Here is a 27,683-nt window from a genome sequence, read left to right on the forward strand (position 1 = left end):
AAGTGGGAAAGAGACTAAACAGCAGTTGATAGCATATGGTCAACTATAAAGTCAAGACTTTTAATGAAGCAACTAACATGAGGTTGTGATGAGGATGAAAACTAAATTTAGGAAAGGCGAAGCACAAGGAGAGATGGAAGGACAGATTATAGTCAAGCACAGGAACTTCAGAATTCTGGATAATGGAGGTAGGACAATTATGGATGATGGTGAGATCAGGGGTATGATTATCCCTGTGTTGGGCTGAGTTAAAGGAAAGACTTTAGGAAGGCTGTAAACTTGGCATCAGAGGGAACATTAATGTATATATTTAATTAAAAAATGCAAAAGCAGAGGTTGCAGTGAAAAGAGACTATAAAAGCCAGCAACTGAACTTGAGAAAGCAGGGAGAATGACTTACAGGTCAGCAGATGGCTGCAACAAGGAGCTGGGTGATAACCACGGATGGAATGAATCTCCAAGGACGGACTGCTGAGAGATGGTGGCAAAGGAATGGTCTAGAAGTGGCCATGAGGAATGAAGTACATGCCTTCTCCTCCTACCAGTCCTGTGTCTCCAGCAAATGAGTGGAGTACCTGCTGCAGAGGGTGGCCAAGGACGAGATCCAGAGTCCTGAGAGCCCAAAGTGAAGAGTATTAGAATTAAGGGAAGTATGTTAACAATTGCAAGATTTCCAGAGGAAAAATAAGAGGGCAGAAGATGCTGTGGAGGGGCAGAGCAAGGATAAATAGTGATGGTAATATGGGGAAAGATAAGAGGAGAAGAGTGTATTTCTTAAACAGGTGTTAACTCTATATAATATTCCAAGAGGAATGGGAGCTGAGAATTTTGTGCGGAACCAGCTAGGAACCCCACCTTTAAGGTCATTTATGACAGAGTATGAAGTAGGTTCTAGACTTCACTGATTCACAGAATACCAGGATCTCACAATTCTGAGATCCCCAATCTGAAGAACAAAGTAGTTATCTGGGCCATGAGAGTTATGTTGAACTCAGAGTCAAAAGCTATTCTAGACCCTCTTCCAAAGACGGCTGAGAATTAGGCACTTCAAAGAGACTGTTACACATGGTACATCCTGTCTTACAAAGTAATGCCTCCCAAGTAATTAAGACCTTCAAAAATGGCCTGAATCCATCACCTTTGTGTGTCTTGTGATAGGAATTAATACTTATAAGCCACTTTCCCTCCCTTGACCTCAGTCATGTGAATAATTCACATTTCTACAGTACTTAAAGGCTTTCAAGAACTATCTCTCATGGAGCCAATGAGCTTTGTCAAAGAGCTATGATTTCTTGGTGTGAGAACTTATTCTCCCCTATCTGTATAGTAAAAAAGAGTTACCTGAAGCTTGAGTTCTCAGTTACCTGAGAAGTAAGGCAAACTGTCCATGCTCAGAGAACTACTGTCAGAGGCTAGATTTGATCCCAAGTCTTTCTGGATCCAAGTCCAGTATTATTCAACTCCACTGTCTCCCTAGGTATTATTATTCCATTGTAATAGTTACAGAACTTGAGGCTCAGAGACATTAATTTTCCCATATTCACTCTATTAAGTGTCAGAGTTAAGATAAGAACCCAGGCCTTTTGTACTACACCAAATGATTCTTTCAAATTAGACACCGGTCTCAATCTCTCAAATTCTTTCTGCTCTAAGACCCAATGACAGCCTAATCCATATAAAAAGGAGCCTTTTGCATCAACATGTCAGTGCTATAGTGTGAGTGACTTTCTATCTATATTTCAGATCTGGTTAGTCCTAATGGATAACAGTTGTTGATTAGGAGGTAAATTCCTTCAAATTTATAACTAAGGCTCCTCCTTGTTTCTCTCCAAGAGACACAGCTCTATCCATAAAGCAAACAAACAGGTTATTAAAAAGACCAATCAAACAACTTTTATTAATATTGCAAAGAAGACAGGTAGAGTGACAATCTCTGTGTATAGCAGCAACATCCAGAAACTACCTTTTCTCCCTTCTTTCCTGAGCAGCTCCCTTGCTAGATCCTGACGAGATCTGTTCTGGAGAAGGGGAATCTCAGCCTCAGAATGGGTAGGAACTGACGCATGTAAGAGATCCCTCAACATGAACACACTTTGTTTGAACACATTCAACCTTTGGGATAAGAAGGATGCCAAGAAAAGGAATAGGCCATTTAGACCCTTTCCTAATCCTGAGGGCCAGCCCAATTATACCAGTCACAGGTATAAGGGCACAGACACACCAGAGGTACTGACTAGCTGAGGACAAAAGTGTGGTCTCATCTCTTAATTCATTAGCCCTGCCTGGGATGAGATGGGGAACGAACAGAACAAAACAAGAAAGGAGGGGTGTGCTGTGTGCTAGTCCCAGTCCTGTTCTGCTTTCTTTGGCTTTATTAGGAGCCTCAGTCTAGGAGTACTGTGGTCCCAGAACGAGGGAGTCTCTCTGCTTCCTCCTGCTTCACCCACAGGAAAGGAGATGCCCTACATCGCTGTAGTCTCCTAACTGCTGGTCAATCTCTGTCAGCTCACAAGGCTCAGCCCATATGTCCACAATCTTCCCCAAAGTGGAACAGCGTTCCTCCAGCTCTGCCCCTTCACTCTGCATCAGCAGATTGGCCAACTCCCTGCTGAGGCTCTGGATCACCTCCCCTCTCCCCTCTTCCCAAGCCTGGTTGATGTTCAGGTCTTTCACAGGGTCCCGCAGCTCCCCCCGGGGCCCAAGGAGGTGCTGGTACCGCTTCTGCCACCGCCTGCAGACCATGGCCTCACCCACAGGCTCTTTGTTGGTGTGGAGCATAGCGAGGACGTGGCGGCACGGTAAGTGATACCGTTGCTGGAAGGAGCAGCTGCAAGTGCAGCCGTCCTTGCTAACCTGGTGAGAGTCTTCCAGCAACTGGACCTCTGCTGCGCAGCCAGCCACTTCTACCAGCTGGGTAGAATTCTGCACAACCTCCCACTCATTATAGCAGAGGTGGTAGGCCAGCTCAGAGCCATTCTTGTGCAAGGCCTCCAGCATGTCACCCCAAAAGGTCTGCTGTGCTTGTGGCTTTTGTTGTGGCTGCTGCTGAGGACGCAGCGGGGTGGCTTCATTAGGAAGCCTGGATGTCTTAGACAGGTTCAATACGTAACTATCTGTGCCTCCCTTGGGTCTCAAAGGAATATAACCCTTTGGCTTAGCCCTCCCCCCACTAGGGAGAGGTTGGGGTGGGTTCTTCGGTCGTTTGGTGTTGAAAAAGTCAACATAATCCACAAAACGTAAAATGCAGCCCACCAGGGACTGCTGTTCCCTGAAGAGACTAGATACTTTACTTGTAACCAGGTCAAGGCTGTCCATGTAGGTACTACAGGCATGAAGACCCTTCCTGGCATGCATATACCAAAGCAGCTCACAAGAGAACCAGTGGACCTGCAGGTAGCCATAGAGGTCCTTGTCTAGGAGGGTCTCTGCCATCCTAGAGAGCTTCTGTAGGCCAGGGCCTGAGGCCACAAATACTGCTTCCCGCAAAGCCTCCTTCATCAGGTGCTTGAAGGACTGACTGGCCCGGCTCCTCTGCAGCTTCTTCTCCAGAAGGCGAGTTGTGTGGTAGATGGAGAGGAGCACACGAGCTAATGGGAACAGCTCCTGCACCACATCGCGGTGCTGGAAGGATGGTTCCACAAAGATGACCCTGACCTTGGACCAGTCAGAATTGAAATCAGTGAAGACACTCAGCATCTTGGCGACAGAGGAAGATGTCTCTTCTCTGAGCACCGCAAAGTGTACCACCCGTCCTTCCCGCTCCTTGCTTTCTACCAGGAAGGCATAAAGCACGTGACCATGAGCATTTTCAACCCGGTGGAGCAGAAGGTTCTCTGGGAAGCGAACAAAAAGGTCCTGCATCTTGCTGCTCTGGAAGCTGAATCGGTCGAGGTCTTGGTTGCTGCCCACACTGAGAGAGGCCATGGATCCCATGTCTGCCTTAAGGAAATTCTTCATCACTTCTGCCACGTGAGCCAGGTCCAAAGAGGTGATGCCCTCTTGCCTCAGCTCAGGAAGAACAGGTCCGTTGTGGGGGAAAGAGGAGGGCTCAGCTAAGGATTTCTTTGCCATCCCAGTGTCCTTAGAAGTGGTCTTCCCATGCTGGGGTTTCATCCACCACAGTTTTGACTGAAATTTGCCAGAGGTATCTGCCTGGGAGTTTTTACACAGTTCTGAGGCTTTTTGTCCAGGAGAAGAGCCAGCTCGTGGGACAGCAGCAGTTTTGGTTTCAACATGGATGTGCTGGGTGTTCAGTTCACTGATAAACAGTCTGTCTAATTCCTCATCATACTGCAGGACTAAGTATGCTGGGCACATGCTGGGCTCTGACTTCTGCCTTCTGTATGACTGGGCTCGGGTACAAACAAATTTCACCTGCATATACCTGAGGAAGAGAGAGGAGACAACAATAAAGATGCTGTAATGCTAGGTTAGATTTCCTTAAGTCTAAGAACCTAGTATGCAACACCCTAGGAAATCCCAGGAGTAAAGTTAAAAAACTGAAGAAGTACCTTCAAGCAACATGAAAGTAAAGAGAGGGCACAGCTCAAGTGTAGCGTCAGTGCAAGAAAGTATAAACAAATGGTCCTAATTCACAGTTATGGTACAGAAGGCTAAGAGCTAGAAGTGACCATGGAGATAAGCTAGTCTCTGCTTTCTCACTCCCCTCAAAAAAAACAAAAAACAAAAAAACCCCTGAGGAACAGAGAAGTAAAGTCCAATGCTTTTACCATTAGCATCACAGTGGGCTATCACAGAAACTATTCTAGACACTTAGAGCAGGAAGGACTTCAGAGGTCATCTAGGTCACCTCCTATCCAAAGACTGAATTTTCTTTCACATCATTGCTGCCAGATAGTTATATAGTTCATAGACCTCTAGTAACAAGGAATCACTTCCTTCTGAGGCAGACTTCTACTTTAGGACAGCTCTAATTGAAAAGGTTTTCTTTTCTATGAAGCTGAAATCTCTCTCCCTATAACTCCTGCTCATTGATTCTGGTTCTGTTTTCTAAAACCAGGCCAAGTACACTGAATTTCTGATTAATTTCCCTCAAATCCCTTCCAAAGATGCCAAACCAGTTTTGAGTCACAGCTCTGATAACTATTAGCTCTGTGACTGTGGATGTAAGTTACTTCATCACCTTAAGTTTCTTCATCTATAAATTTCAGTGGATCTTAATTATTTCTTTTGAAAGTACAGATCCCAGCCCATATATGCTTTCTTATGCTATATATGCATCTTTTCCTTGTCCTCCCATAAATTTTCCACAAAGAGTCCACTCAGCCCAGTGCAGGCCTACCTCTAGTTCTCTTGACGTTGTACAGAATGCAGCAATTCTAAGCCTCCTATTTTCTATAGGATCCTTTTATTCACTCTCTGCTAATCTGTGATCACAGGACCCAAAGCAAGAGAGCACAGAATCAAGAAACATGCATCAGGTAGGGTACTAGGATCAACACTACTCATTATCTCCCTATTTCTCTCTTTTCCCTCTGGAGTCACCACTTTCTCTCTCCAAACATGGAAGAGGATTTTATAAGAAGGAATAGCTACCTGGAGTCCCAGTCTGCATTATAGAAATCCCCTTCCCCACCTATCTGGATCCTACCTATTTAGTTATTTCAAGTACCATGCTCCTAGCAAACAAATGCCCTTGTCACAACAGTCTTCTCCCTTTTTGTGAATTGAAGGTACTTGTTATAACTTAATCATACACTGTTTTGTGATGTTGCATTATTGTTTTATTCTTTAACTTTTCATGTGTTTTTCTTCATAAAGAGAACTAAATAAGAACTCCTTAGCCTGGTATTCAAGGTCTACTACATGGTAACCTCTACATTTTCCACCTTCTCTTACTATATCCCTTCACTTGTGTTATCCTAGTTAACCTGCAATACAGTCAATCCCCAACTTTCACAGGGGTAATGTTGCTGGAAAAGTAAAAACTTGCAAAAGTAAAAAACTTGAATGTTGATACACTGAACTTCCGGGAAATACGGGGGTTGGGTTCTGGCAACCGCCAAAAACTGTAATCTTCCTTTTTTTAATTTAAAAGAAAACCATGTAATCTCTCACTAGAGATTTCTGAAAATACACCTTTCTGCATACAATTCTTTATAACAAAGCATAAATGTTGATATTATGCATTTTTCCTAATACAGTAACCCATAACATGCAATACATAAAATAAAATTGGTAACATGCAAAACATTTTTTCTTGCTAGTAGTTCCCTAGAATCCTGTGATATTTTGTGCTAACATCTCATTAAAACACACACACACACACACACACACAAATGTGAATGTTGTCTGAAATCAGTGGTTTGGGGTTTTCTGGGGTTTGTGTGTGTGTGTGTGTGTGTGTGTGTGTGTGTGTGTGTGTGTGTGTGTAAGGTAATCTGGGTTAAGTGACTTGCCCAGGGTCACATTGCTAGAATATTCACTTTTTATAACACATGAAATCTATAGTACCATAAATACTTTCTTCCTTTTTATGGATATAATGAATCACTGATTCATTAACATCAAACTCAAGGCTGATAACAGTTGCAGACATTCTGGCAAGAAGTTTATCTAACACCTTTATTTCCTTACTAAGTAGCATCATTGACCTTGCACTGACTTAGGCTTAGTGCCCAAAGGACTTCCACTATTTTTGGAGGGCATAACTGAAACATAAAACTTGAGTTTTCAAAGCAAACAATAAAAATACACAATGAATTTGAGGAGCTATCTTTAGAACAGTAGAGTGAATGAGACCAATGAAGTGCCTAATAAAATGCCAGCTGCTCTACAAATTTTCATCCTCTCACATAGCCTGAATGTCCAAGGTAACTAACACAAAAGTGAAAATAAAGTTACAAATAAAATCACACAAATGCTTAAAGCTACAAAAGTTAAGCCTTCAACGCTGAAGACTGACTGTACTTGTCACCCTTCGTGATATCCAGCACTTTTCCACCTTCAGGCCTCTGCCTGTATTGTTTTCTGTGCCTAAAGCACTCTCTTCCCATTTCTGTTGAAATGTCACCCATCTTTCAAGTCCTAGTTCCAACACTTACTCTTCTAGGAAGCTTTTCTTGAACATTCCAGTAAGAAATCTTTTTCCTTTTAAATTTACACAGCACTTTCTCCCTGTTTAATGCTTATTAAAGACTATGCTATACTATAATTACTTAACACATATTTATTTTATTGTACTGTGTATTATCCTCCCTGTTAAACTAAATACAACATGAGCACATAGACTATGTCTTAATCATCCTTGTATTTTCTGTGGCAGCTAATAAAGGGGTACATTACAGGCATTCAATAAATGCTTGCTGAACTAATATTCTATCTCTTTTTAAAAGTCTCAAGAAGCAGTTTTCATAGGCATTGATGACTACCATTTACCATTTACTAATCACTGTGCAACCATATGTCTGAACTCAGGCTTTAAAAACTAAAAAATATTTCTTTTGTATTTTCCCTTAAAAAAGCAAAAAACAAAACAGAACAAAAACAAAAAACAAGAAATCCCACCCCAACCTATTCTCCCCTCTCAAGGAGCTCACAGTCGAATAGGAGAGACAATATGCAAACAACTACATACACAAAAGATACAGGGTAAATTAGATGTAATTTCAGACAGAAGATTAGTATTAGCATTGAGGGGGACAAGGCCTGTTGTAGTAGGTGGGATTTGAGCTAAGTTTTAAAAGAAGCCAGGAAGAAATGACAAGGAAGGACATTCCAGGAATGGAAGACAGCCATGTGAATAGCACAGGATCAGGATGAGAATTGTTCTATTTGGCCCTAAGTGGCAGAACTAAAACAGTAAAGATCAATTGCAAAGACGCAGAGTTCAACAATTTAGTTGTATGGAGAAAGCTTATCCATCAGTGTATTTATGAATACACACATGTATAGACATAAGGGACATACTATCTAACTTGGAATGAGGTCAGAAAGATCTGAGTTCAAATCTCATCTCAGCCATTTACCAGGTATGTGGCCTGGGTAATGCTTATTCACTTGTAAAAGGGATTGGGCTTGAAGAAAGGCCTCTAACATCCTTGACATCTCTAAATCTATGACCCTATATCTTGGATAGACATCAGAAATGGACCTTAAATTGGGCCCAGAATTGAAAACTGAAGAGTAGCCTAGATTACTTTGGGGAAATTGGAAAGTTCTTCTAATGACCCCTGAAACAAAGGCCTATCTTTTTAATTCCAATATTTTTCTAGTATTGTTGTATGGGCTTCCAGTCATTGAACCCTGCCATCTCTGAAGAATGCAAATGAGGATCACCTAGAACGCAACAGAAAGGTTCCTGGTAAGGATGGGTAAGCGGCAATACATCATGGACATGGGATTAAAAAGAGAAGCAAAGTGGAGAATGTTGTAAAAGCAACATAAGATTCAAAAAGAAGAGACTAGTCACATGGCAATAGCAAAGAATAACCAACAGACCACTGGTATCCTTGTGATGTCAAGAGAAAGTATGAAAGATCCCCGTCATATTAGATGGACCCCTGTAGTGAACTCCTGAGAGAGTCATAGATCCATTTGGGTTTATTGTAAGGAAAACCTTCGTAACCACTCGGGCTGTCAAAGAGTAGGAAGGAGTGCCTTAGCAAGCAGTCCATCCTTCGTCACTTGAAACCTTCAGGTGGAGGTCAGATGATTACTTGGGGTAGAGAGGATTCCTGTTTGGGTACAGGTTAAACAAGAAGAAATGAGCTTCCCTGCAACTCTATGAATCAGACTAATTAGTGGGTGGAACTGGCCATACCCCCTTCCTGGGAGTATTATTACTGCACAAACTCAGCTGCTTACAACAAGGGCCAAGGTATCTTACCCTCCCATTTGCAGATACTCAACAAGGCAGGGTTTGAGCTTAGCTGGTCTTGCTACTCTGTAAACAAACCATCAAGATGTGCCTAGGTTGGCATCACTAGGGTGGAGAGTGCAAGAGCTGAAAGATGCCTGTATCTCCTACAGGTACAGTGTATGGACAGCTACACAGCTGATGAGGCTATAAAAAAGCCTACACAGTTTTAGTAAAGCCAGGAATCAATGCTCAAATTACTGATCAAACCTGCCACAAAAAGGCTCTTTCCAAGATCCCTTTTTGTCAAGGACACCACCATTCTCTTTGATTTAGACTAAAAACCTTGGAGTTGTTTGCTACTAACAAACCATGTGACCTTGTTAGACAAGACAGATACTGCCTGGTAGTTTTTTTTAAATGTGTAAGAAGTGCTAAGTCTCTCCCCACTTTGGGCCTCAGTCTTCTTCTTCTTCTTTTTAAACTAATGGAGTTGGGATAGATGATCATTAAAGTCCCTTCTAGCTCTAGCAGTCTACGTATGATGTTTCTAACCAGCTCTCACATTCTACAATATTCAATTCCTTTTCTTCCTTTTACCTCCTACAGTCAGTCAGCCTGTCATCACATTCTAAAGATTCTTCCTATAACTTCTCCCCACCCCAGATCTTCCCCTTTTCCATTCCCAATGCACAGTATGATATAATGGGGAAAAACAATAAGGTCAGGCACTGGTCTTGAATCCAATTTTGTTACTTACTAGCTTGGGAAAATAGACGAGGGTGAGGGTTCCTGCAATCCTAAATACTATAGTCCTAACCTAGAACCTTTTTAACCTCATGGTTAATTTACAATAGAGGCCTCATAACCAGTCTCCCACTCTTTTATCTCTCATTGGATCCTTAGGTAACACTACTAATTTATGTTACTTCTTTTCAGTATCCCTATATTAATATTATTGTCTCAACTGGATTGAGTTTCCCTAAGGTTATAGACAATGTTTTGTTTTGTTTTTTTTTAGGCAATTGGGGTTCAGTGACTTGCCCAGGGTCACACAGCTAGTAAGTGTCAAGTGTTTGGTCTGAGGCCAGAATTGAACTTACATCCTCCTGAATTCAGGGCTGGTGCTCTATCCATTGCACCACCTAGCTTGCCCCCCCCCCCCGTTTTCTGGATAATGTTTTAAGACATAGTGCAAAGAATACTGGCCTCAAAGTCAGGAAGGCTGGGGTCAAGTCTCAGCTCTCTGACTTACTAGCTTAAAAACCTGAACGAGTCAATCTCTTTCTCTGAGCTTCAGGCTCCTCCTCTATAACACTGAGGAGAGGTGCTCGACACACTAGAACAGAGCTGCCCAACCTGCTGGGGACCGGAGTAACTGGCTGGAAGGCCAGTTGGGAGACACCCAAGTGTCTCCTAGCACTGTTACTTAGATATGCACATAGTTCCAACAAAATATGCAGAGCAACAGTGAGCTTTGTGTTCACACATTTATGTCACTGATTCTTCATTTACGGCCAAAAGGAAAAAAAATTCTTTAAAATTACCCTTTGCACAAAAGTACCCAAATGACTTCTGGCTCTGTGTTCTTTCTGACTGATCAAGCTGCGAAGTATCTGATGTTTCTGAAGTTAACATACATTTGTATAAGTGGATTTTTTGCATTTGTTGCACTAATATCTAAATAATGAAACAAGCTGAATGTGAAACTAGATCTAAGATTGGAATTTTCATCACTCCAACCCAGCTGCCAGTCTCAGAAGTTGCAAGACAACAGCAGCAGTAGTCTCAGTAGAAAACTCCATCAAATGAATGTAACCAGTAAGCAAACACCTCAAGGAACAGGATTGTTTTGGGGCAGCTTGGTGGTACAGTGGATAGAGCACTGGCCCTGAAGTCAGGAAGATCTGAGTTCAAATGTGACATCAGACACTTACTAGCTTTGTGACTCTGGGCAAGTCACTCAACCCCAACTGCCTCACTAAAAAAAAAAAAAAGGAACAGGATTATTTTGCATATATATTTCTGGCTTTCAAATGTATAGAGAGCCTTGTGAAGAATAAAATCCAAATTATTTTTTGAAGTGCTAAGGAGTTCTCTTTTCTTTATATCAGTGGATAATAATGGTAGGAAAAATAGGAGTCCTTGATACCTACTTGAAAATGCCAGGAACCCCTGGACTAGAAGTTCTCTCATTAGACCATCTACTTGCCATAATTATGAGTGTGGTCTATTGCCTTGCACTAATTAACAGTTCTTCTCCTTGCTGTTTCACCTTGCATGTTGATTTCTGACTATTTTTCCTAACACATGACCAGTATGATTTGAAGAATACAGAAGTAGAACACAGAAGGCATGGGTTTTCTTTCTGTCCTCATCACTCATTTGGGCAAGTCACTGGGCTTTTCTCAGCCTTAGTTTTTGCTTAGGCAAAAAGGGGGTAATAATCTCTGCCTTACATATCATAATGTTGTTTTAGGGACTGAATTAAATCACGTCTGAAGAAATGGCTTATAAACAGTAACGTGCTCCTGTAGATGTAAGAAACTATGAGTCATATTTCTATGCTACTTTACAAGGTAATTTCCCCACAACAGCCTGATAACATAGGTGGTAGAAGTCTTATTCTCTCTATCTTACAGATGAGAAAACAGCCCTGACTGGGACTGTGCAATCCATCCGGCCCTTAGGACAAATTGTAAAAGTCTGGAGGGCGGAGACTACATAGATTATTTCTTTCACGTTGTGCTAAAGCACAGTGCAGAGTGCCTAGCAGATACTAAGCAAAGAATTCATTGGATAGGGGCAGCTAGGTGGCATAGAGGTGCATAGAGTACTGGCCCTGACCCTGGGCAAGTCACTTAACCCCATTGCCTCAACCAAAAAAAAAAATCATTAGATCATAAGCTTCAGACCTAGGAGGGATCTTAGTGATCACCTGGTCTAGCAACCTCATTTTACAGAGAAGAAAAGTGAGGTCTTCTGATGTGATATGGTTGTGATTTGAGGATCCCAAAATTTGTATGTAAGTGAGATGCAGTACTTTAAGCTAAGAGACTGAGATACGAAGTCAGGAGGCCTCTGTTAAAGTCCCAGTTGGGTCACTGACTTATGTTTGAGCCAAGTTTTTCCCTTTCTTTGGGCCTCAGTTTCCTCATCTTTTTTTAGTGAGGCAATTGGGGTTAAGTAACTTGCCCAGAGTCACATAGCTAGGAAGTATTATGTGTCTGAGGCTGGATTTGAAAATTTCCTCATCTTTTAAACAGAGAGAAAATATTTGGTTGATTTTATTATAAGGGAATTGCATTAGGATAGTTACTATTCAATTTCAAGTCAATTCAACAATTATTAAGCGAATTAATAGCCAAACCACAGCTGGGGACAGTTGTAGGGGTGTATTATGTGTGTGAATGAGGAAAAGGTTTCATGATGAGTGGGACCTGAAGTGGGTCTTGAATAAATCTAATTTCAACAGTCAAAGATATAGAAAGAGTACATTCTAGGCCACAGGTTCTGGGAGCTAGAACAATTCTGGGGCAGCAGTGGCCTCAAGTTCAATTAGGCAACGTTGAAGAAAAATACGGGGGAGGTGGAAGCATAAGCAAAAAAGAAAATTTTGAAAAACCATCCATACATGTTTCATCTGTTGTATAACAGAGTTAAAGTAGTAGTAATTACATTATTTTCCAAATTAACACACAAAATGCAAGTTATAATCAGTGGTCAAGTCTGCAGCAAGTGTTGGCAGGTGATCTTGCTGCACATTATCAAGAAGTCCAGCATGCACTGGAAGGAATATGTGTGTGCAATAACTTGTTTACAATATGATATTATAAAGTTACATGACGCAATACTGCATCATCAAAAGTTCAATGCAGGAAAAACCCCACAAATTTACAATAAAGTATTAAATTTAAGATGTGTCATTTTTGTTTGAAATGCTACAAATTTCAAGAAAAAAAGTTAAAGGGTTAAAGTAGATTTCCAGTGAGGCACTGAAAAATTTTTTCTTTTTTTGAAAAGGGGGCAGTAGGCTAAATAAGTCTGGGAACCTCTGTTCTAGGCACAGGGAAATGACTAGCATGAGTTCTATGAACTGGGAGTAGGCAGAATGAGATAACAGCTAGTATTTATATAGTGCCTACTATTTGCCAGGCACTGTGCTATGCAGTTTACAAATATTTTCATTGGAGCCTCACAACAACCCCCTGAAGTAGGTGCTATTATTATCCCCATTTTACAGTTGAGAAAACTGAGGTAGAGGTTAAATGACTTCCTCAAGGTCACACAGCTAGAGTCTGAGGAAATATTTGAACTCAGGACTTCCTGATTCCACAGTGCCACTTAGGTGATCAGGGAAGAGTTAGTGACCTAATCTGGCTAATAAAAATAATAATTCACATATATATAATTAGGTTTTTGAAGCCCTTTAAATATGTTATATTTCATTTGATCTTCTCAACACAATCTTATCCTCATTTTACAGATGGGGAAACTGGGTCTCAGAGACCTTGCCCAAGGCGCCTAATTAGTATCTGAAGCCGAGTTTCGGTTTTCATAATTACCAATCCAGCGGTCTATCCACCATATCACGCTGCCTCTCTCTACTCTAGGATACCTGGAAGGGAGTAGAATGAACTAAGATAGTAAACAGTACATTGAGTGAGAATTATGATTCATTTTGTAGGCCACGGAGAGCCACAGCAGGTTACAGAGCAGGAGAATAGCAGAAAGCAGTGTGGTGCAAGAAAGAGAACACTGGATCTACGGTCAGAAGGCTTGGGGGGGGCTCAAATACCAACTCTACATCACAACAGGCCGTGTGACCTTCGTCACTTTCACCTGTGGACTCTTCTGTAAAATGAGGGTGGCCTGGAGGAAGTCCAAGGTGCCTGCCGATTCCGGCCCTCAAACTTGTGCAATTTAAATTCGCGGGCTGCACCTGGCGCCAGGGCCATGGCTGGCGGGGGAGGGGGTGCTGCGGCTGCTCCCCTTCCCCGGCATCCCCACCCTCTGCACCTGGCCCGGGGGAGGCAGGGCGGGCACTCTTACGTGATGTCCTCACGGATGGAGGTGCCATGGTTGAGGTTATGGAAGCGCACGGAGATGCAGTCCCTCAGCCCGAAGGTGCATTTGTTCTCCCTCTTGTAGGCACTGAAGCACTCCCTGAAGTCCTCAAAGGTCTGGAAGTGGCTGCCCAGCTCCATTGCTACCCTCTACCCCGGATGCACAAATGGGCCCCTGGGGAGGGAGCGCTCCCAGAGGGGTCAGAGGTCACTGGAGGGGTCAGTGGTCACATAGATGCTCTGAAGAGGGTAGAAGGACCTATATATGGCATGCTGTGGGTACTCGTGGCCCAGAATCTGACATTAAAGTGGTGCTCCTCAAACCTCCCCCAACCCAGGGTTCAAATGAGTCTTGCCACAGATATGGCCACCTGGCTGTTGGGAAGGAATGGGAGAGGGAGAAGAAGACCCTCCGTGCTTATTATCCAGACTCTAAGCACCGCCCCCTCGTGGGGAGACCGAATCATAAGCTAGATCCTGAGACCGGCTTCTCCCTGAGCCAGTTGCAAAAAGGAGCATGGGCAACATGACTGGAGATGGACGGGAGAGACGACCAGTGAAAATCTGGCTCCCGCCTCCAAGCGGACCTGCCGGGAACTTCCGGATTCGAAGGCCCGCCCCCTGCTCTCCCGGAAACAAGGGGTGATGGGCAGTTCTGTGGGCGGGTGAAGGCTCTTCGCAGCCGCCCCGCCCTGGAGCTGACTTTGGAGCCGACTTTGGAGCGGCGACCGGGCCGCATTGTCTCCCTCTTGCGGCACCGGGACTAGTGCTATGTCGCCCCCGCTGGATTCGGGGAGCGCCGAGGAGCCCTCAGGGGACCTCCGCAGCGTCTTGGTCACCAGCGTGCTCAATCTGGAGCCGTTGGATGAGGATCTGTACAGGTAGTGGCGCCCGCGGCGGACCCCCGAGATCGCGACTTCCCCCTATATCACGACAAGAGCTCCTCTCACTTGCTGGGGCAGGGGCTGCGGCGGGGCGGGATAACCCTGTCCTTAACCCACCTAAGCCCCCCTCCCCTCCCCCAATCCCGTCGCCCTCGTCTTCCGATCTCTTCTCATTTCTTCTTTCATCCTCTTCCCACTCCTTCACGATAGGGAGGGAGTCACGATTGTGTGCTGATCTAACAGCATCTGCTTGGCGGTGGCTTGGGGAGCCCTAGACGCAGCGACCTCGGAATCCCAATGGCCGAGGCCTTCCCCATTCACCTTTGGAGCCAGAGCAAGGCCGTTTGACCTTTTCCAGCGATACTGCTGTAATTGGGTTGGCATGCATCCTTGTCAGTCAGACAACAACTATTAAGCATCCACTGTGTGCAAGGCCCCCTGCTAGGTACTGCGGCCACCAAGACAAAATGAAATAGACTCTGTCCCCAAAGAGCTTAGCCTGGGAGTCTCTCCTCTCCCTAGTTTGAGAGAGGCCTGGTTCTCCTTCCTCTTTAAGGCTCCTTCCACGATGCCATGCTGCCCTGCTTTAATAGAGCCAGGCCTGTATGTTACATAGCAAGACAATTTTTGTTTAACTTTAAAGACCCAGAGGCCTACGTCCTTAAATGGTGTCGGTAGAGTGGATTCACTCTGAGAGGCCAGAAGACCAGGGGTCAAGGACTTAGACTTAAATTCAGAGTAAGTTTCCCTGAAGGCAAAGGGTCTTGTTCCAGCTTTCCCAGCAGTGCTAGGCATAAGTAATCACTCAATATCTATTGGATTCTTTATCTGGCTCCTTCCCTCACCCTTTCCTGGGACTGGTTGCCAAACCTGGATGCTCTTTTCCTTCTGAGGACAAAGTTCATTAATTGTAGACAATATGGGACTTAGTAACTTCTCTAACTTTGGTCAGTATAGTGAACCAGATTGAGATCATGGGTTCTAGCACAAGCTTCTGACTCTCTTGGGTGAGCTAGGACTAGTTGTTCCTGTTGGCTTTAGTTTCCCCTCCTGTAAAATGAGATTAGGCTAGAGGAGTCTTAAGGCAATTGTGTTTATAGGCTGTTTCCTCTATTTTTCTCAATTCGCAGGGGGAGGCATTACTGGGTACCTACAACCCAGAGGCTCTTTGGAGGTCAGATTGTGGGCCAGGCCTTGGTGGCTGCAGCCAAATCTGTGAGTGAAGATGTCCATGTTCATTCCTTGCACTGCTACTTCGTGAGGGCAGGTAACCTTCCCCTTCCACCACCTGCTTCCACCTACTTCCTCATATTACGGCATGCATGCATACTTGCTTTCATATTCCAGGGAGCCTGTTGGGAGTGCTGGAGCTAAAGTTGGGTGTTTGCAAGGGAGCTTGATTTCTCCATCCTTTGTGTTAACTACAGAATTAATGATCACTAATCATAATCTGCAGAACCTTTGTTACTGAAGAGTGCTGGCTTGGATCAGGGGACTTAGTCAACACACTGCTCCTGCCTGTGTGATGTTGGACAAGTCACTTTTCCTTTCTAGGCTTCTGTTCTCTCATCTAGAAAATGGGGTTTTGGGGGAGGAGGAGCAGGGTCAATCATAACTGGATACATGTGTACCTCCTTAAGGTTTACAAAGCACTTCACAATATATTTTCTAATTTGATCCTCACAACAACCCTATAAGGTAAGTAATGTAAGCATTATTTTCTGTTTTACAGATGAGGAGTCTAATCACTTAGCCAAGGTCACATAGCTAGTAAGTATCAGGGCCAGCACTAGAACCTAGGTCTCCTGATTCCAAATCTGGTGCTCTTTTCATTACACTGAGATGGTTTCCAAGGTCCCTGTTAGTGCTAATGTTGTACCCTGAGGCCCCTGGCAGCAGGGACATTCTGCAATTCTCTGGTCTCTACTGGAGAGGCTGCACCCTGGCTCACCTGGCTTCCCCCTTGTGCCCTGCAGGGGACCCGAAGGTGCCGGTGTTGTACCAGGTGGAACGGACACGCACAGGAGCCAGTTTCTCTGTACGCTCAGTGAAAGCCGTTCAACATGGCAAGGCCATCTTCATCTGCCAGGCCTCATTCCAGAAGACCCAGCCCAGCCCTATACAGCACCAGTTCTCAATGCCTTCTATCCCCCCACCAGAGGAGCTTCTTAGCTATGAGGAGCTCGTTGACAAAAGCTTACGGTGAGGAGGCATTGTGGTCTGGAGGCGGGAGGGCTAGCCTAGGAGGCAGGAGATTAACCTCAGGGCTCATCTCTTGGGACCTTAGACAATGTCTGAATAAATGGAAATAACCTCTGACCTACCTTATAGGACAGTGGTAAGATTATAGATGTGGAAGTTTGGAAAGGTGTAAAAATGCTATACATGTACTCAGTGAGTGAGACTTTGGGAAGTGGGGCTTCCTGATGTCTGAGGCTCCGGGAGAAGGTTTGGGGTAAGCCTCACCCCAGAATCTCAGAAGGGACTCAGGTCACCTAATCCAATCCTTACCTGAACAATCCCTCTGTTGTCTCATCCAGTATGTTTGAAGCCTTTTAGTATCAGGACCTCATGCCCTTTTTTTCCCCAAGTGTAAGTGAGGGAGGAAAAGCTGCATTATCAGAGGGTTCTCCTTTACCTAGAGGATCAAATGTAGTACAAAATGTGTGTCTGGCTGCTTTAATTCAAGTAGGACAAAGGTGATTGGGTGGGGGCAAGAGAGGCACAAAACTGGCAGTAGTAACTATGAGGTTGTCTCTCCATTTTACAAGTACAGGTAGGGAGGAAATTACACAATTAACCACAGAATCTCAGAGTTGAGAGCAATCTCAGAAGTCACTTTGAATACCTGAAAAGGAAGTTCAGTTAACTTCAGGCTTCTTGCTTGACCTCATGGTCAAGTAACTCTTTCTTTGTGTTCCAGTGTAGTATTAGGATAGCTGTGGTTGTTAGAATTTTTTCCCTTATGTTGAACCAAAAATGTCTCTCTGAAGCTTTTACCCATGTTTCCTAGTTATGATCTTTGTGACCAAGCAGAAGAAATCCCATCCCTCTTGCACAACTTTGATTTTGGATAGATATGAAAGGATAGGGAACACTTCAGGAGCTCTTTTGAGCCTGGGACATGGAGGAATGATGCACCAACTCTGCCACTTACCAGCTGTGTGACTTTGGGCAAATCACATCTCTCTGGGGCTCAGTTTCTCATCTGTAAAATTAAGGAGTTGGCCTGGATGATCTCTTAAGGTTTCTTCTAACTCTGTAGACTGGACATGGATTAAAGTGACTCATTTTCACTCTGTCCAGGGACCCTGAGCTACGGAAAAAGTGTCCAATAGGATTAACCCGAATTGCTGCCCAAGAAGTACCCATTGAAATCAAGCTGGTGGATCTACCCAGACTGGGCCAACAGAAGGCCAAGCAGATGTTCTGGGTTCGGGCTCGGGGCTACATTGGTACGAATTGCTGTTTCTTGTCATATTCATGTCCCTCTCCCAAGGGGAGATAGGAAGAGCAGCTGTCAAATTCCACTGTGGACATTCATGGGGCAATTATAAGATCATAGAATTTAGAGCTGGGAGGAACCCTTGTTGTACAGATGAGGAAAATGAGGCCCAGAAAAGAGCCTATTTCAAAGCCAGGTCTTCTGACTCTTTCCATTGCACCATGCAGTGGCTCTCCTCTCCTACCTCTCATTCCTCTATGAACCTGAGGTTCAGAAGCCCAGGCTTCCTTGGGCTCACCAGCAAAGGGTACCATTTCAGGGGAAGGAGACATGAAGATGCATTGCTGTGTGGCTGCCTACATATCCGACTATGCCTTTCTGGGCACTGCCCTACTGCCCCACCGCTACCCAGTCCGATTCATGGTCTCCCTTGACCACTCCATGTGGTTCCACGCCCCGTTCCGAGCTGACCACTGGATGCTGTATGAGTGTGAAAGTCCCTGGGCAGGTGAGTTCAGAGGCAGGGGATGTTTCCACAAACAACTACCACAGATCATTTGGCAAGATAAATGCCTTTGGGCATTTATTTGGGTGGCTGTGTTGGGAGATTTAGAATTTTTAGAATTCCAGCAGTGTCACCTCACTTTATCTAGCGCTATCCATTGTCTCATTTGATAATGTTGTATGTGATCTCCACAACAACCTTGAGGGGAAGTGGCACTGATACCTCCAGATGAAGAAACTGGGAAGTCACAGGATCCAGAGCTGGAAACTGTCTTTGAGATCCATCTAGTTCTCAACTTCAGGAAACCAAGGATCCTGGAGAAGTGACTTCTATATAGCAGAACTACTAACCTGGGCCCTCAGACGCTCAGGACCAGGGATTTCCCACTGTATCAAATTTGGGTATCATAAAACTGCTTACATGGGAGGTGGTATGGGTTGGAAATAGTTTTAGCTCCTAAGACATTGAGAGACATTGCTATATTTCAGGTCTGTAGTGGGTTATTGAGAAAGCTGGCAATGTCATGTGGTAGAAAGAGCCCTGAACTAGAAGAACTGGGCTCTGGCCCCATCTCTGCTATTTATGAGACCTTGAGTGAATACGAGCTGTTGAGGCAGTATGGTACAGAGAGGAAATTACACTGGATTTTGAGCCAGGAGAGACCCACGTTCAAAACCTGTCTCTCATTTTACACTTCAAAAGTTGTGTGACCTAGGACAAGTCACTCAGTTTCCTCATCTGAAAACATGGACAATACCTGTACATAGATAAGCCTTTATATCATACAGGACTTATGGAAAAGTCAGGCCTGAGAAATCACAGAATAATGTACTCTTCCCCCAGTCTTTTTTCCTAAACCACTGTGGTTTAGAAAAGGTCTCAGTACAGTCCCGTTGCTCACTGTCCTTGCCCACCCACAGGTGGCTCTAGAGGGCTGGTTCATGGGCGTCTGTGGCGACGAGATGGGGTCCTGGCTGTGACGTGTGCACAGGAGGGTGTGATGCGGGTGAAGCAGCAGAAGCTGGAGAGTAAGCTGTAGGAAGAAGCTACCCCTAGACCCCTTGCGTCCATTCCTGTGTTCTGCTCTATCAAGAACTGTGGATGAGGGCTGTACCCCTCTAGCACCTTGCAAATAAAAACAGGTTTCACTTGGAAGATTCAGACTCTTTTATTCTCCTGGGCTAGAGCAGTTGCTCCACTACTCTTGACCTTTTGAGGAGACTGACCCTCAAAGTTGGATGGAAAAGGGAGAATGGAGGGAGCAGAGTCTGGGGAGGAGTCCATTGCTGTTCCTTGGTAGAGAAACATGCCAGACTTCCTCCATTCCCATCACTGCCACCTGCAGGTAGGGCTGACCAGATACACAGGGCTAGTTGGGGGCACAGCACAATGGTAACCAACTGAAAGGAAACGAGGGTCTTAATCTCAAGGCAAAGAACCTAGGCCCACATTTGAGACCTGCTGCTTGCTAACCTGTGTAACCTTAGGCAAGTTATATGAGAAGGAAACAGATCCAGAGAGGTTAGACTAGGGAATCTCTAAGGTCTCTTCTGAATCCTATGATTTTTCTAGTTCCCACCACCCTCTATTGAATACCTAACCTGTCAATCCCTGTCCCCACAGCTTCTCACCCACCATCCCTGTCAGGATTGGAAGAAGCCCTTTTAGTCCAGAGCCTCCCTGATAAGCAGTTCCTTGAGGCTGGGGGGTGGAGTGGAGGTGAGGCCAGCTTCTTGCAGGGCCTGGAGCTGGGCCTCTGACTGGCGCTTGTCAATGCCAAGCCTCCAGGAGAGCCGAACATGAGCCTCAAGAAAAGGTCCCAGCAGGGGATGGGAATCACTAGGTCCCAACAGCTGCAGCGCCCGCTCACAACTCAGCCGTGCCTCACTGGGTTGCTCCAGCTCTTGGTGGCACACAGCCAGGCCTACCAGAGTCAACAGCGTCCGATGGGCACCTACTGGAGTGCCCAGTTGGGTCTGTAGGCGCCAGGCGTTAGTCCAGAGCCCTAGGGCCTCCCGGTAGAGGCCAGTGCAGGTAAGCCTCTGTGCCCGTCGAAGCTCGGGTAGAATGAAGAAGTCCTGGAGGTCGGGTGCCTCACGAAGCTCAGGAACAGCCTGCAGGTGCCCCAGGAATTGTTCAAAGGCCCGGCTGCGGCGGGCAATAGTCTCAGCAGTAAAATTCCTGCGTAGACGTTTTCGGGGGAAGGAGACTGCAGCCATGGGACCACGAAACTGCTGTCGAAGTTGCCGGTGTAGTCGTTCAAAGTCTGAGTAGCGCCGGGAAATCTGGGCTGGCACATGCTCCTGTGGCCCGGGACCTATTAGGGCGATGGTGTAGAGCTGTTGAGGCAAAGGGGAACAAGCAGGCTTTGGGAATTGTCTTTTACCCAACCAGATTCCCTTTGCCCACCTCCCTCACTTTCAGCTTTATCACCTCATCCCCTTTCCCACCCCATAGAATAAAAAGACCTGGAAAGAGAACCTTGGGCCCAGGACCAAGGGGACCTGGAGACCCACCTTACCTGAGGCTTCTCTAAATTGCCCAGGATCATAGTGCAGCACAGAGAGAAAGAGACAGAGATGAGATTCATAGCTGACAGCCCAGGTTTTAAGGTTTTTAGGTTTAGAAAGTGTTTACTTCACAATAGCCTTATGAAGTATGTGCCTCATGTGCCAAGTATTAACCCCATTTTATAGATGGGGGAACCTAGAAGTTATGACTTGGCCAAGGTCACATGGCTAGTCCTAGCATTCAAGCCTAGGTCTTCTGATTCTCAGGTCTCTGTGGCCCTCCCCGCTTCAGAGAAAACTCCAACATGGCCATCTTTTTTTATTCTTCCAGTTCCTCAGCTCTTCCCATTCATCTACATCTCCACTCTCCCAGACCCCTTCTGTACTGGCCTGAGCCCAGATTCCTGCTTCCTATCTACATAGTACTGCTGGAAGGACTGCAGGTGGGAGTTCTCCAGGTTAACAACAGAAGGGAAGGGAGGAAACGTAGAGATGTGGGAGGAGGTCCCCATAGCCTCATTCCTGCCAGAGGGGTGTGGTATGTGTCAGAGACAGAGAGGGAGAGCAGCTTGGCTGCAGTGGGACTTTGTGGGACAGGCAAGTTCCAAGACTAGCTGTAAGCAAGTTATAGAATTAGCTTCCTTCATAAGCCAGTTTCCCAGTTCCATGTCAAGTTTCACTGTCACTCATATCTCCTCTATTTCAGCCCCTCCCTCTTCCTACAGAACAGCTTCCAGTGGCTCCTCAAGGGGCTAGTTCTTCCACCAACTGCTGCTCTCAACCTTCTTCCTTAGTTACTTCAGTTAAAAAGCATTTGTTAAACTGGACTGTATGTCCATGTCCTTGAGACATACTGTTTCTCTTAACCTTCAGTCTGAATCCTTTCCCTTCCTCTGTAGTGTCACTCCCGTACAGGCCACTTTTCCCATGTATGAACAAGGCTCCTGTGTGGAGAGGTTCTGGCTTTCTAGTCTCCTGAATATCATATCTCAACTGGAAGGGGTGAGGGTGGGGGGAGGAAGGCTGATCTTGGTCCTCTAGGTTTCTTTAGGCATAGCCAGCCACCTAGCTCTCCAGAGCTTTGAGGACCCAGGCTGGAGGGAGCAGGACCCAGCCAGTGGAGGGCGGGCCTCACTCACCACGTACTTGGAGGGGGGCTCATTGATGACATTGGCACTGGTCACTTCAAAGAGCAGACGCTGGGGTACCAGGTTACTTTTTGACTTTTTCCAGAAGTCCTGTAGTTGCCGAGTCAAGAGGTTACTGCCTCGGGGACCTTCTGCTTGGGGACTCCGATCTGTTTAGGGATAAACCCAGTCAGAACTTTGATTTGGCTGTGTGTTCTTAGTCAAATCACTCGCCCCTTGTGAGCCTGTTTCCTTCTCAGTAAAATGAGGTAGTTAGCCTGAATGATTGCCAAGGGCCCTTCTAGCTCTAAATCCTGCAACAGATTGATTAGGTTGGGTCCCCTAGGCACAGTTCTGAAAACCGAAAGATAGAAATTACCCAATCTAAGATCTCTTCCTAAAATGAGGGTGGGCCCCAGTTTGGGAGCGGACCAAATGCAGAACTGGTCCTTTAAGGATGCTGTAAATTATTTGAAACCCTTGATAATTTAATGGAATGATTTTAAACGCCCACCGAGTCGGGGATTAGAGTTAGGTTTAAGGGGCTAAAGACCCCTCCCACCTCATTTCCCAGGGCTTGCCTCCGTCTTCCCCAGATCCATCCTCTCCAGGATTCTTAAGTCTTCGGCCCAGGGCAGCCCCTGATCCCAGAGGATCTCCGTTTTCTTCCTCTTCCTCCTCTTCCTCATCATCTTCGGTGCTGGTGAAACTCAAGGTGCCACTGAGACGTGTGGATAAGCCCTCGGTGTCATCCTCCTCGAGCTCCGAGCTCTCCGGGAATTCCTCAGCCTCCAGGCCTTGGGCCGGCTCTCCAGGGCCCTCTCCGGTTAAGGCCAGGGCGTGACGAAGGCGGTGCAGAAGGCGGGAGGCCATGGTGCGCTGGGAGAAAGCAATCGGGGGCACACGGTTGGGGGAGGAGGGGGAAAGAGAGGGGGGACAGACCGCCCGGGAAGGAGGCCTTAGTCCGAAGATAGTGAATTGGAGAGGGCGAAGGCTTCTGAGGGAAAGAAGTGAAGGCAGTCGATTGAGAACGCGGGAAGGGAAGCACTAACAGAGGGAAGAGAGTCAGGGTCTGTTTGAATTGGGGGTGGGGGGGAGTGTTTTAAAGGGGAGGCAGAGAGTGATTCTGGCTGGATTCTGGCCGAGGGCCGGGGTCGTGTGGGAAGAGTGGTCAGAAGGCCCAGCCTGGCTCAGTAGGAAAAATAGGGGAAGATCTCAGGCCGACCAAAGGGGATCGCTACTTTGGGGGTGGTAGTGGCAGGAGTCACCCAGTCAAGAGGCAAAAGGGATATGAGAGGGTAGGCTGAACCGGGAGCGGCCAGCGGGAAGGGAGGGCGGGTGGTCTGTTCTGTTTGGAAGGTGGGGATACCCTAGACCTGGGAGAAGGCGATGAGGAGAAGGCACGGAGTTCCAAGCCCTAGCCCAGCTCATTTGGGTTGGGGTGGAAGGCGGAATGCAGCCTAGTTAGGAAAGTGAAGGGCTCCCCATAACTGCAAGGAGACGCTTGCAGAGTCCGGGAGAGAAAAGCAGGCTCCCTAGCCCCAGTGGGACAGGCGAAGGTATAGGGGCACCAGAGGCGGCCACCCGCCCCGCCTCTTCCTAGGAACCCGAGGTTATGATGGGTTCCAGACGCCCCCCTCACCCCGAGTCTGGGAACCCAGGCAACGGGCTGCAGTGCTTTCAACCCGACAGTTTGTGTGTCGGGGGTGCGTTAAAGGTCAGGGGGTCCGAAAGCAGGAGGCCTCCTTCCCGGCCCCCCCAGCTCGGTGACCCGGTCCGGCCCGGCCTAGCCCACAGCTGCTCACCGAAGCCCCAGCGATGAGACGGCCTCCCCACTCGGCTCCGCGGCTCCCTGCGGTCTCTTCCTGCCACGGCCCCGCCCCCGACTCCGCCTGCTCCGGGCTCGCTGGCCTTGGGAGCCCAGGAACGCAAACCACTGGCCCCATCAGTCGCTGGACTCTGCGGCCCAGACCTGTTCGGTATAAGTGACGGGAAAACGGTTATAAGGAGGAACTTGCAGATGTGGGATCTTGTAATGCAGTGCCCAAGTCCAGAATCTCGAGCTGAAAAAAAAAGGGGCTTAGAAAACAGCACCACAGCTGGAAGAAAAGGACCTGAGAAGCCACCCAATACAGTACCTCAATTTTATAAGGAAAGAAAATAAAGATCAGACACTTATATAATGACGTGGCAGAGCAGGGCTGGAACCCAAGACTTGGCTTGGAATTGGGATCTATCTACTTAGACTGAATACCCCTACCCCATTGGGATGGGCGCTCTCCCAGGAGTCCTCTACAGAAACAGCGAAGTGTCCCACACCTCCCCGTCCGTCCCAGGATCGATCAATCAATAAACACTTATTAAGCACCGACTTTTTGCTACGCACTGGTGATCCAAAGACAAAATGAATCAGTCCCTGGCCTCACGGAGCTTGCATTCTCCAGAGACATGAACACGAGTTAGAATGAAATCAATACAAAGTGTGGACAAAAGGAATTGAGGGAGGAGGGACAAGGGACATTTCTAGCTGAGTTTTGAAGGAAACTAGGGATTCTGTGGGGCAGAGATGAGAAAAGTATCCCAGGCATGGGCTACAGCCTGTGTAAAATGGCACCGAGAGGAGATTGGATATCTTATGTGAGCAAGGTCAGTTTCACTAGAAATAGTTCCAGAGGGTTTCTGAAGCCGTTTCTAACAGAGTAAAAAGTCCGATAATCCCTCACATGGATGTTAAGTAGTTTGTTTTTCAACTTTTTCAAAGCACTTTCTTGGCTATCATCTCAATAGCCCTAGTGAGCAAGCCTAATCCCCACAAGGGTGGCACGGTGGGTATCTGGAGAAGTCTTGAGTTCCAGCCCTGCTCTGCCAATTTGGTCAAGCATTATATTAGTGTCTTTATTTTCTTTCCTTATAAAATTGAGGGACTGTATTGGGTGGCTTCTCAGGTCCTTTTCTTCCAGCTGTGGTGCTGTTTTCTAAGCCCCTTTTCAGCTCTGACATTCTATAAGCCCCTGAGAAATGAAAAGGCATTTAAGTATTTAATATGCCAAGCACTTTACTAAGCACAAACACAAAACACAAAAGCAAAGACAGTCCTAGTCTTCAATGAGCTTTTATTCTAATGGAGAGATAGCAAACTTTGGGAGAAGTGGCGATCAGACAGGGTCAGTTTGAGCCATGAGTAGGGCCATGGGAAAATTAAATGATCCACTCCTTCCAGGAACAGAGTTGAGTCCAGAATTGGAGAGGGAGGAAAAATGCAGTCGGCAAAGAAGCTGAATATAAGTGGAGAATGAAGACTACAATAGTGGGCCAGATGAGGCTTCACCTATGGAGACAGCTGGGGCCTTTGGGCAGAAGTTCTAGAGATGAAAGGGTTAAAAAAATAACCCTTCAGGGCATGGTTTCTGATCCCTGTGGGAGTTGATGAGTGATTTGTGAAATGACTTGCCAGAAGAATGCTTCTAGTCCTTGACTGCTAGAACACCAGCTTCCCCTTAAGCTTCTGACCTCTCTGTCAGCCTCAGTGTAGGGAGGGTCCTATCTGTTGGGGTAGGGATGTTAGTCTGTACCCCCATCAAAAAGGGGGCCCCCCTCTAGCTCCAGCTCCATCCCCATCATCTCCCTATTTTATGGAACATCCACAGCTAGCAGAGCATGGGAGAAATTGGACAATCTGTGACCTCAGAAGCCCTATTCTCTTGGCACCTTTAATTTAGAGGAATTGGCATTTGATGAGTAAAGAGAAGTCTTTGGCCCTCAATACCCCACCCCCTCTGGACCCTCAGAAGCACATTATACTGCTAAGACTAGAAGGGACAGTCAAATGCGCAAGTTGGATAAGAATCTCCCAGAAGCCACTTATGACAAGTCAATGAATTGTGGTCTAGTGGAAAAAATAACAGGCTGATAGCCAGGAGATTTTTGCTTAAGACTCAGCTCAGTCCTTAATTCATTGTGACCTTCTGCATGTAGTTTTATCTCTGGATCTGTTTCTCTGCCTGTCAGTTGTCGACAAAAACACAAGGTTACAATCTTAGAATCACAGAGGGAACTGAGAAATCAGATCATTCAGCCCATTCATTTTCCACAGGCCCAAACTGAAGCCCAGAAAAAGGACATGACTTGTCAAAGTCATAGCAAGTTAGTGACAAAGCTCAGGCTAGAACTCAGCAGACATAACTTCTAAACTAGACCTTTTTCCTCAGGACTACATTGAGTCAGAATGAGCTGAACAAGTTTTGATAGTCAAACAATCAGCAAACATTTATAGTCTCCATGTTCCAGGTACTAATTAAGTTTAAATCCAGCATTAGACACTTCCCAGTAGTGTGACCTTAGGGAAGTCACTTAACCTTTGTTTCCCTCAGTTTCCTCAACTGTAAAATGGGATAATAGCACTCCCAGGATTGTTGTGAGGATTAAATAAGATAGTATTTGTAAAACACTTAGCACAGTGCCTGTCATATATTTTTCAGAAAGAAATTGATGCCATTCACAGAAAGCTTTCTCTTTTTCCCTTATTTCACATCACTCAGATGCCTTCTATCTTTCCTCCTTTTCCATCTCTCATGATGAGGTAGCCCTTCTCTTTGCCAAGGCTAACCCCTCTATGTGTACAAGCAATCCCATTCCATTCATTCTATTTTTTCCAACAGATTGTCCCCTCATCTCCAGTCTTCATGCACTGGGTGCTTCCCTACTGCTTACAAACATGTCCATTTCTTCCCCTTCCTCAAAAAAAAAAAAACCTTCACTTGATCTTTCCATCCCTGATAGCTATTGTCTTATATTTCTCTTGCTTTTTATGGCTAAACTCCTTGAGAAAGTCATCTGCAATAAATGCCTCCACTTCCTTTGCTTTCATTCTCTTCAGTCCGGCTTCCAACCCCATCATTCAACCCATACTGCTATTGCCAAAGTTGTCAACAATCTCTTAATTGCTAAATCCAATGACCTTTCCCCAGTCCTTATCCTTGACTCTGCAACTCTTGAGGCTCTTCTCCATCACCTCTTCTTTCTTCTAGGTTTTCAAAACAGTGCTCTGGAATAGTTCTCCTGCCTGTCTGACCTCTTTTGTCAGTCCTCTTTGCTGGATCGTCATACAGGTCTTGGCTTGCTAACTGTGGGTATACCATGATGCTCTCTACTGGGCTGGAGAACTTGGAAAGAACATAGCTTGAAAAGGCCAAGATCAGATTTGGCAACATGAGAAAACAAGAAAATGATAAATGTTGGAGAAGATGTAGGAAACTGGTACACTAATGCATTGTTGGTGGAGGTGTGAACTGATCCAACCATTTGAGAACAATCTGGAACTATGTCCAA

At 45.8% G+C, this 27,683-nt stretch overlaps 3 protein-coding genes across 6 annotated transcripts; 1 reads left to right on the forward strand and 2 right to left on the reverse strand.

Annotated features, from left to right (window-relative positions):
- Nucleotides 1–1,867: 1,867 nt before the first annotated feature.
- ZSWIM3 (zinc finger SWIM-type containing 3) lies at nucleotides 1,868–14,341 on the reverse strand. The gene is made up of 2 exons (XM_020965613.2): nucleotides 13,871–14,341; nucleotides 1,868–4,384 (listed from the first exon to the last, which is right to left on the reverse strand). The coding sequence occupies exons 1-2, from the start codon at nucleotides 14,023–14,025 to the stop codon at nucleotides 2,440–2,442; spliced, it is 2,100 nt and encodes a 699-aa protein (XP_020821272.1). The 5' UTR covers nucleotides 14,026–14,341; the 3' UTR covers nucleotides 1,868–2,439.
- Nucleotides 14,342–14,528: 187 nt separating this feature from the next.
- Nucleotides 14,529–19,873, forward strand: ACOT8 (acyl-CoA thioesterase 8). The gene is made up of 6 exons (XM_020965612.2): nucleotides 14,529–14,765; nucleotides 15,899–16,035; nucleotides 16,745–16,970; nucleotides 18,075–18,223; nucleotides 18,533–18,721; nucleotides 19,639–19,873. Exons 1-6 carry the CDS (start codon nucleotides 14,656–14,658, stop codon nucleotides 19,755–19,757), a joined length of 930 nt encoding a protein of 309 aa, XP_020821271.1. The 5' UTR covers nucleotides 14,529–14,655; the 3' UTR covers nucleotides 19,758–19,873.
- SNX21 (sorting nexin family member 21) lies at nucleotides 19,868–24,415 on the reverse strand. 4 transcript variants are annotated; one of them, XM_020965606.2, is made up of 4 exons: nucleotides 24,161–24,396; nucleotides 22,937–23,234; nucleotides 22,368–22,525; nucleotides 19,868–21,057 (listed from the first exon to the last, which is right to left on the reverse strand). In XM_020965606.2, the coding sequence occupies exons 1-4, from the start codon at nucleotides 24,299–24,301 to the stop codon at nucleotides 20,383–20,385; spliced, it is 1,272 nt and encodes a 423-aa protein (XP_020821265.1). In that variant the 5' UTR covers nucleotides 24,302–24,396; the 3' UTR covers nucleotides 19,868–20,382. The 4 variants fall into 4 exon arrangements, with proteins under 4 accessions (XP_020821265.1, XP_020821266.1, XP_020821268.1 ...); XM_020965607.2 differs by having other exon boundaries at nucleotides 20,624–21,035; nucleotides 24,161–24,406; XM_020965609.2 differs by having other exon boundaries at nucleotides 20,880–21,035; nucleotides 22,375–22,525; nucleotides 24,161–24,415.
- Between the last annotated feature and the right edge of the window lie 3,268 nt (nucleotides 24,416–27,683).

The sequence above is a fragment of the Phascolarctos cinereus genome, unplaced genomic scaffold, assembly GCF_003287225.1.
Source record: "Phascolarctos cinereus isolate Bilbo 61053 unplaced genomic scaffold, phaCin_HiC Scaffold_2;HRSCAF=192, whole genome shotgun sequence".
Taxonomy (NCBI): domain Eukaryota; kingdom Metazoa; phylum Chordata; class Mammalia; order Diprotodontia; family Phascolarctidae; genus Phascolarctos; species Phascolarctos cinereus.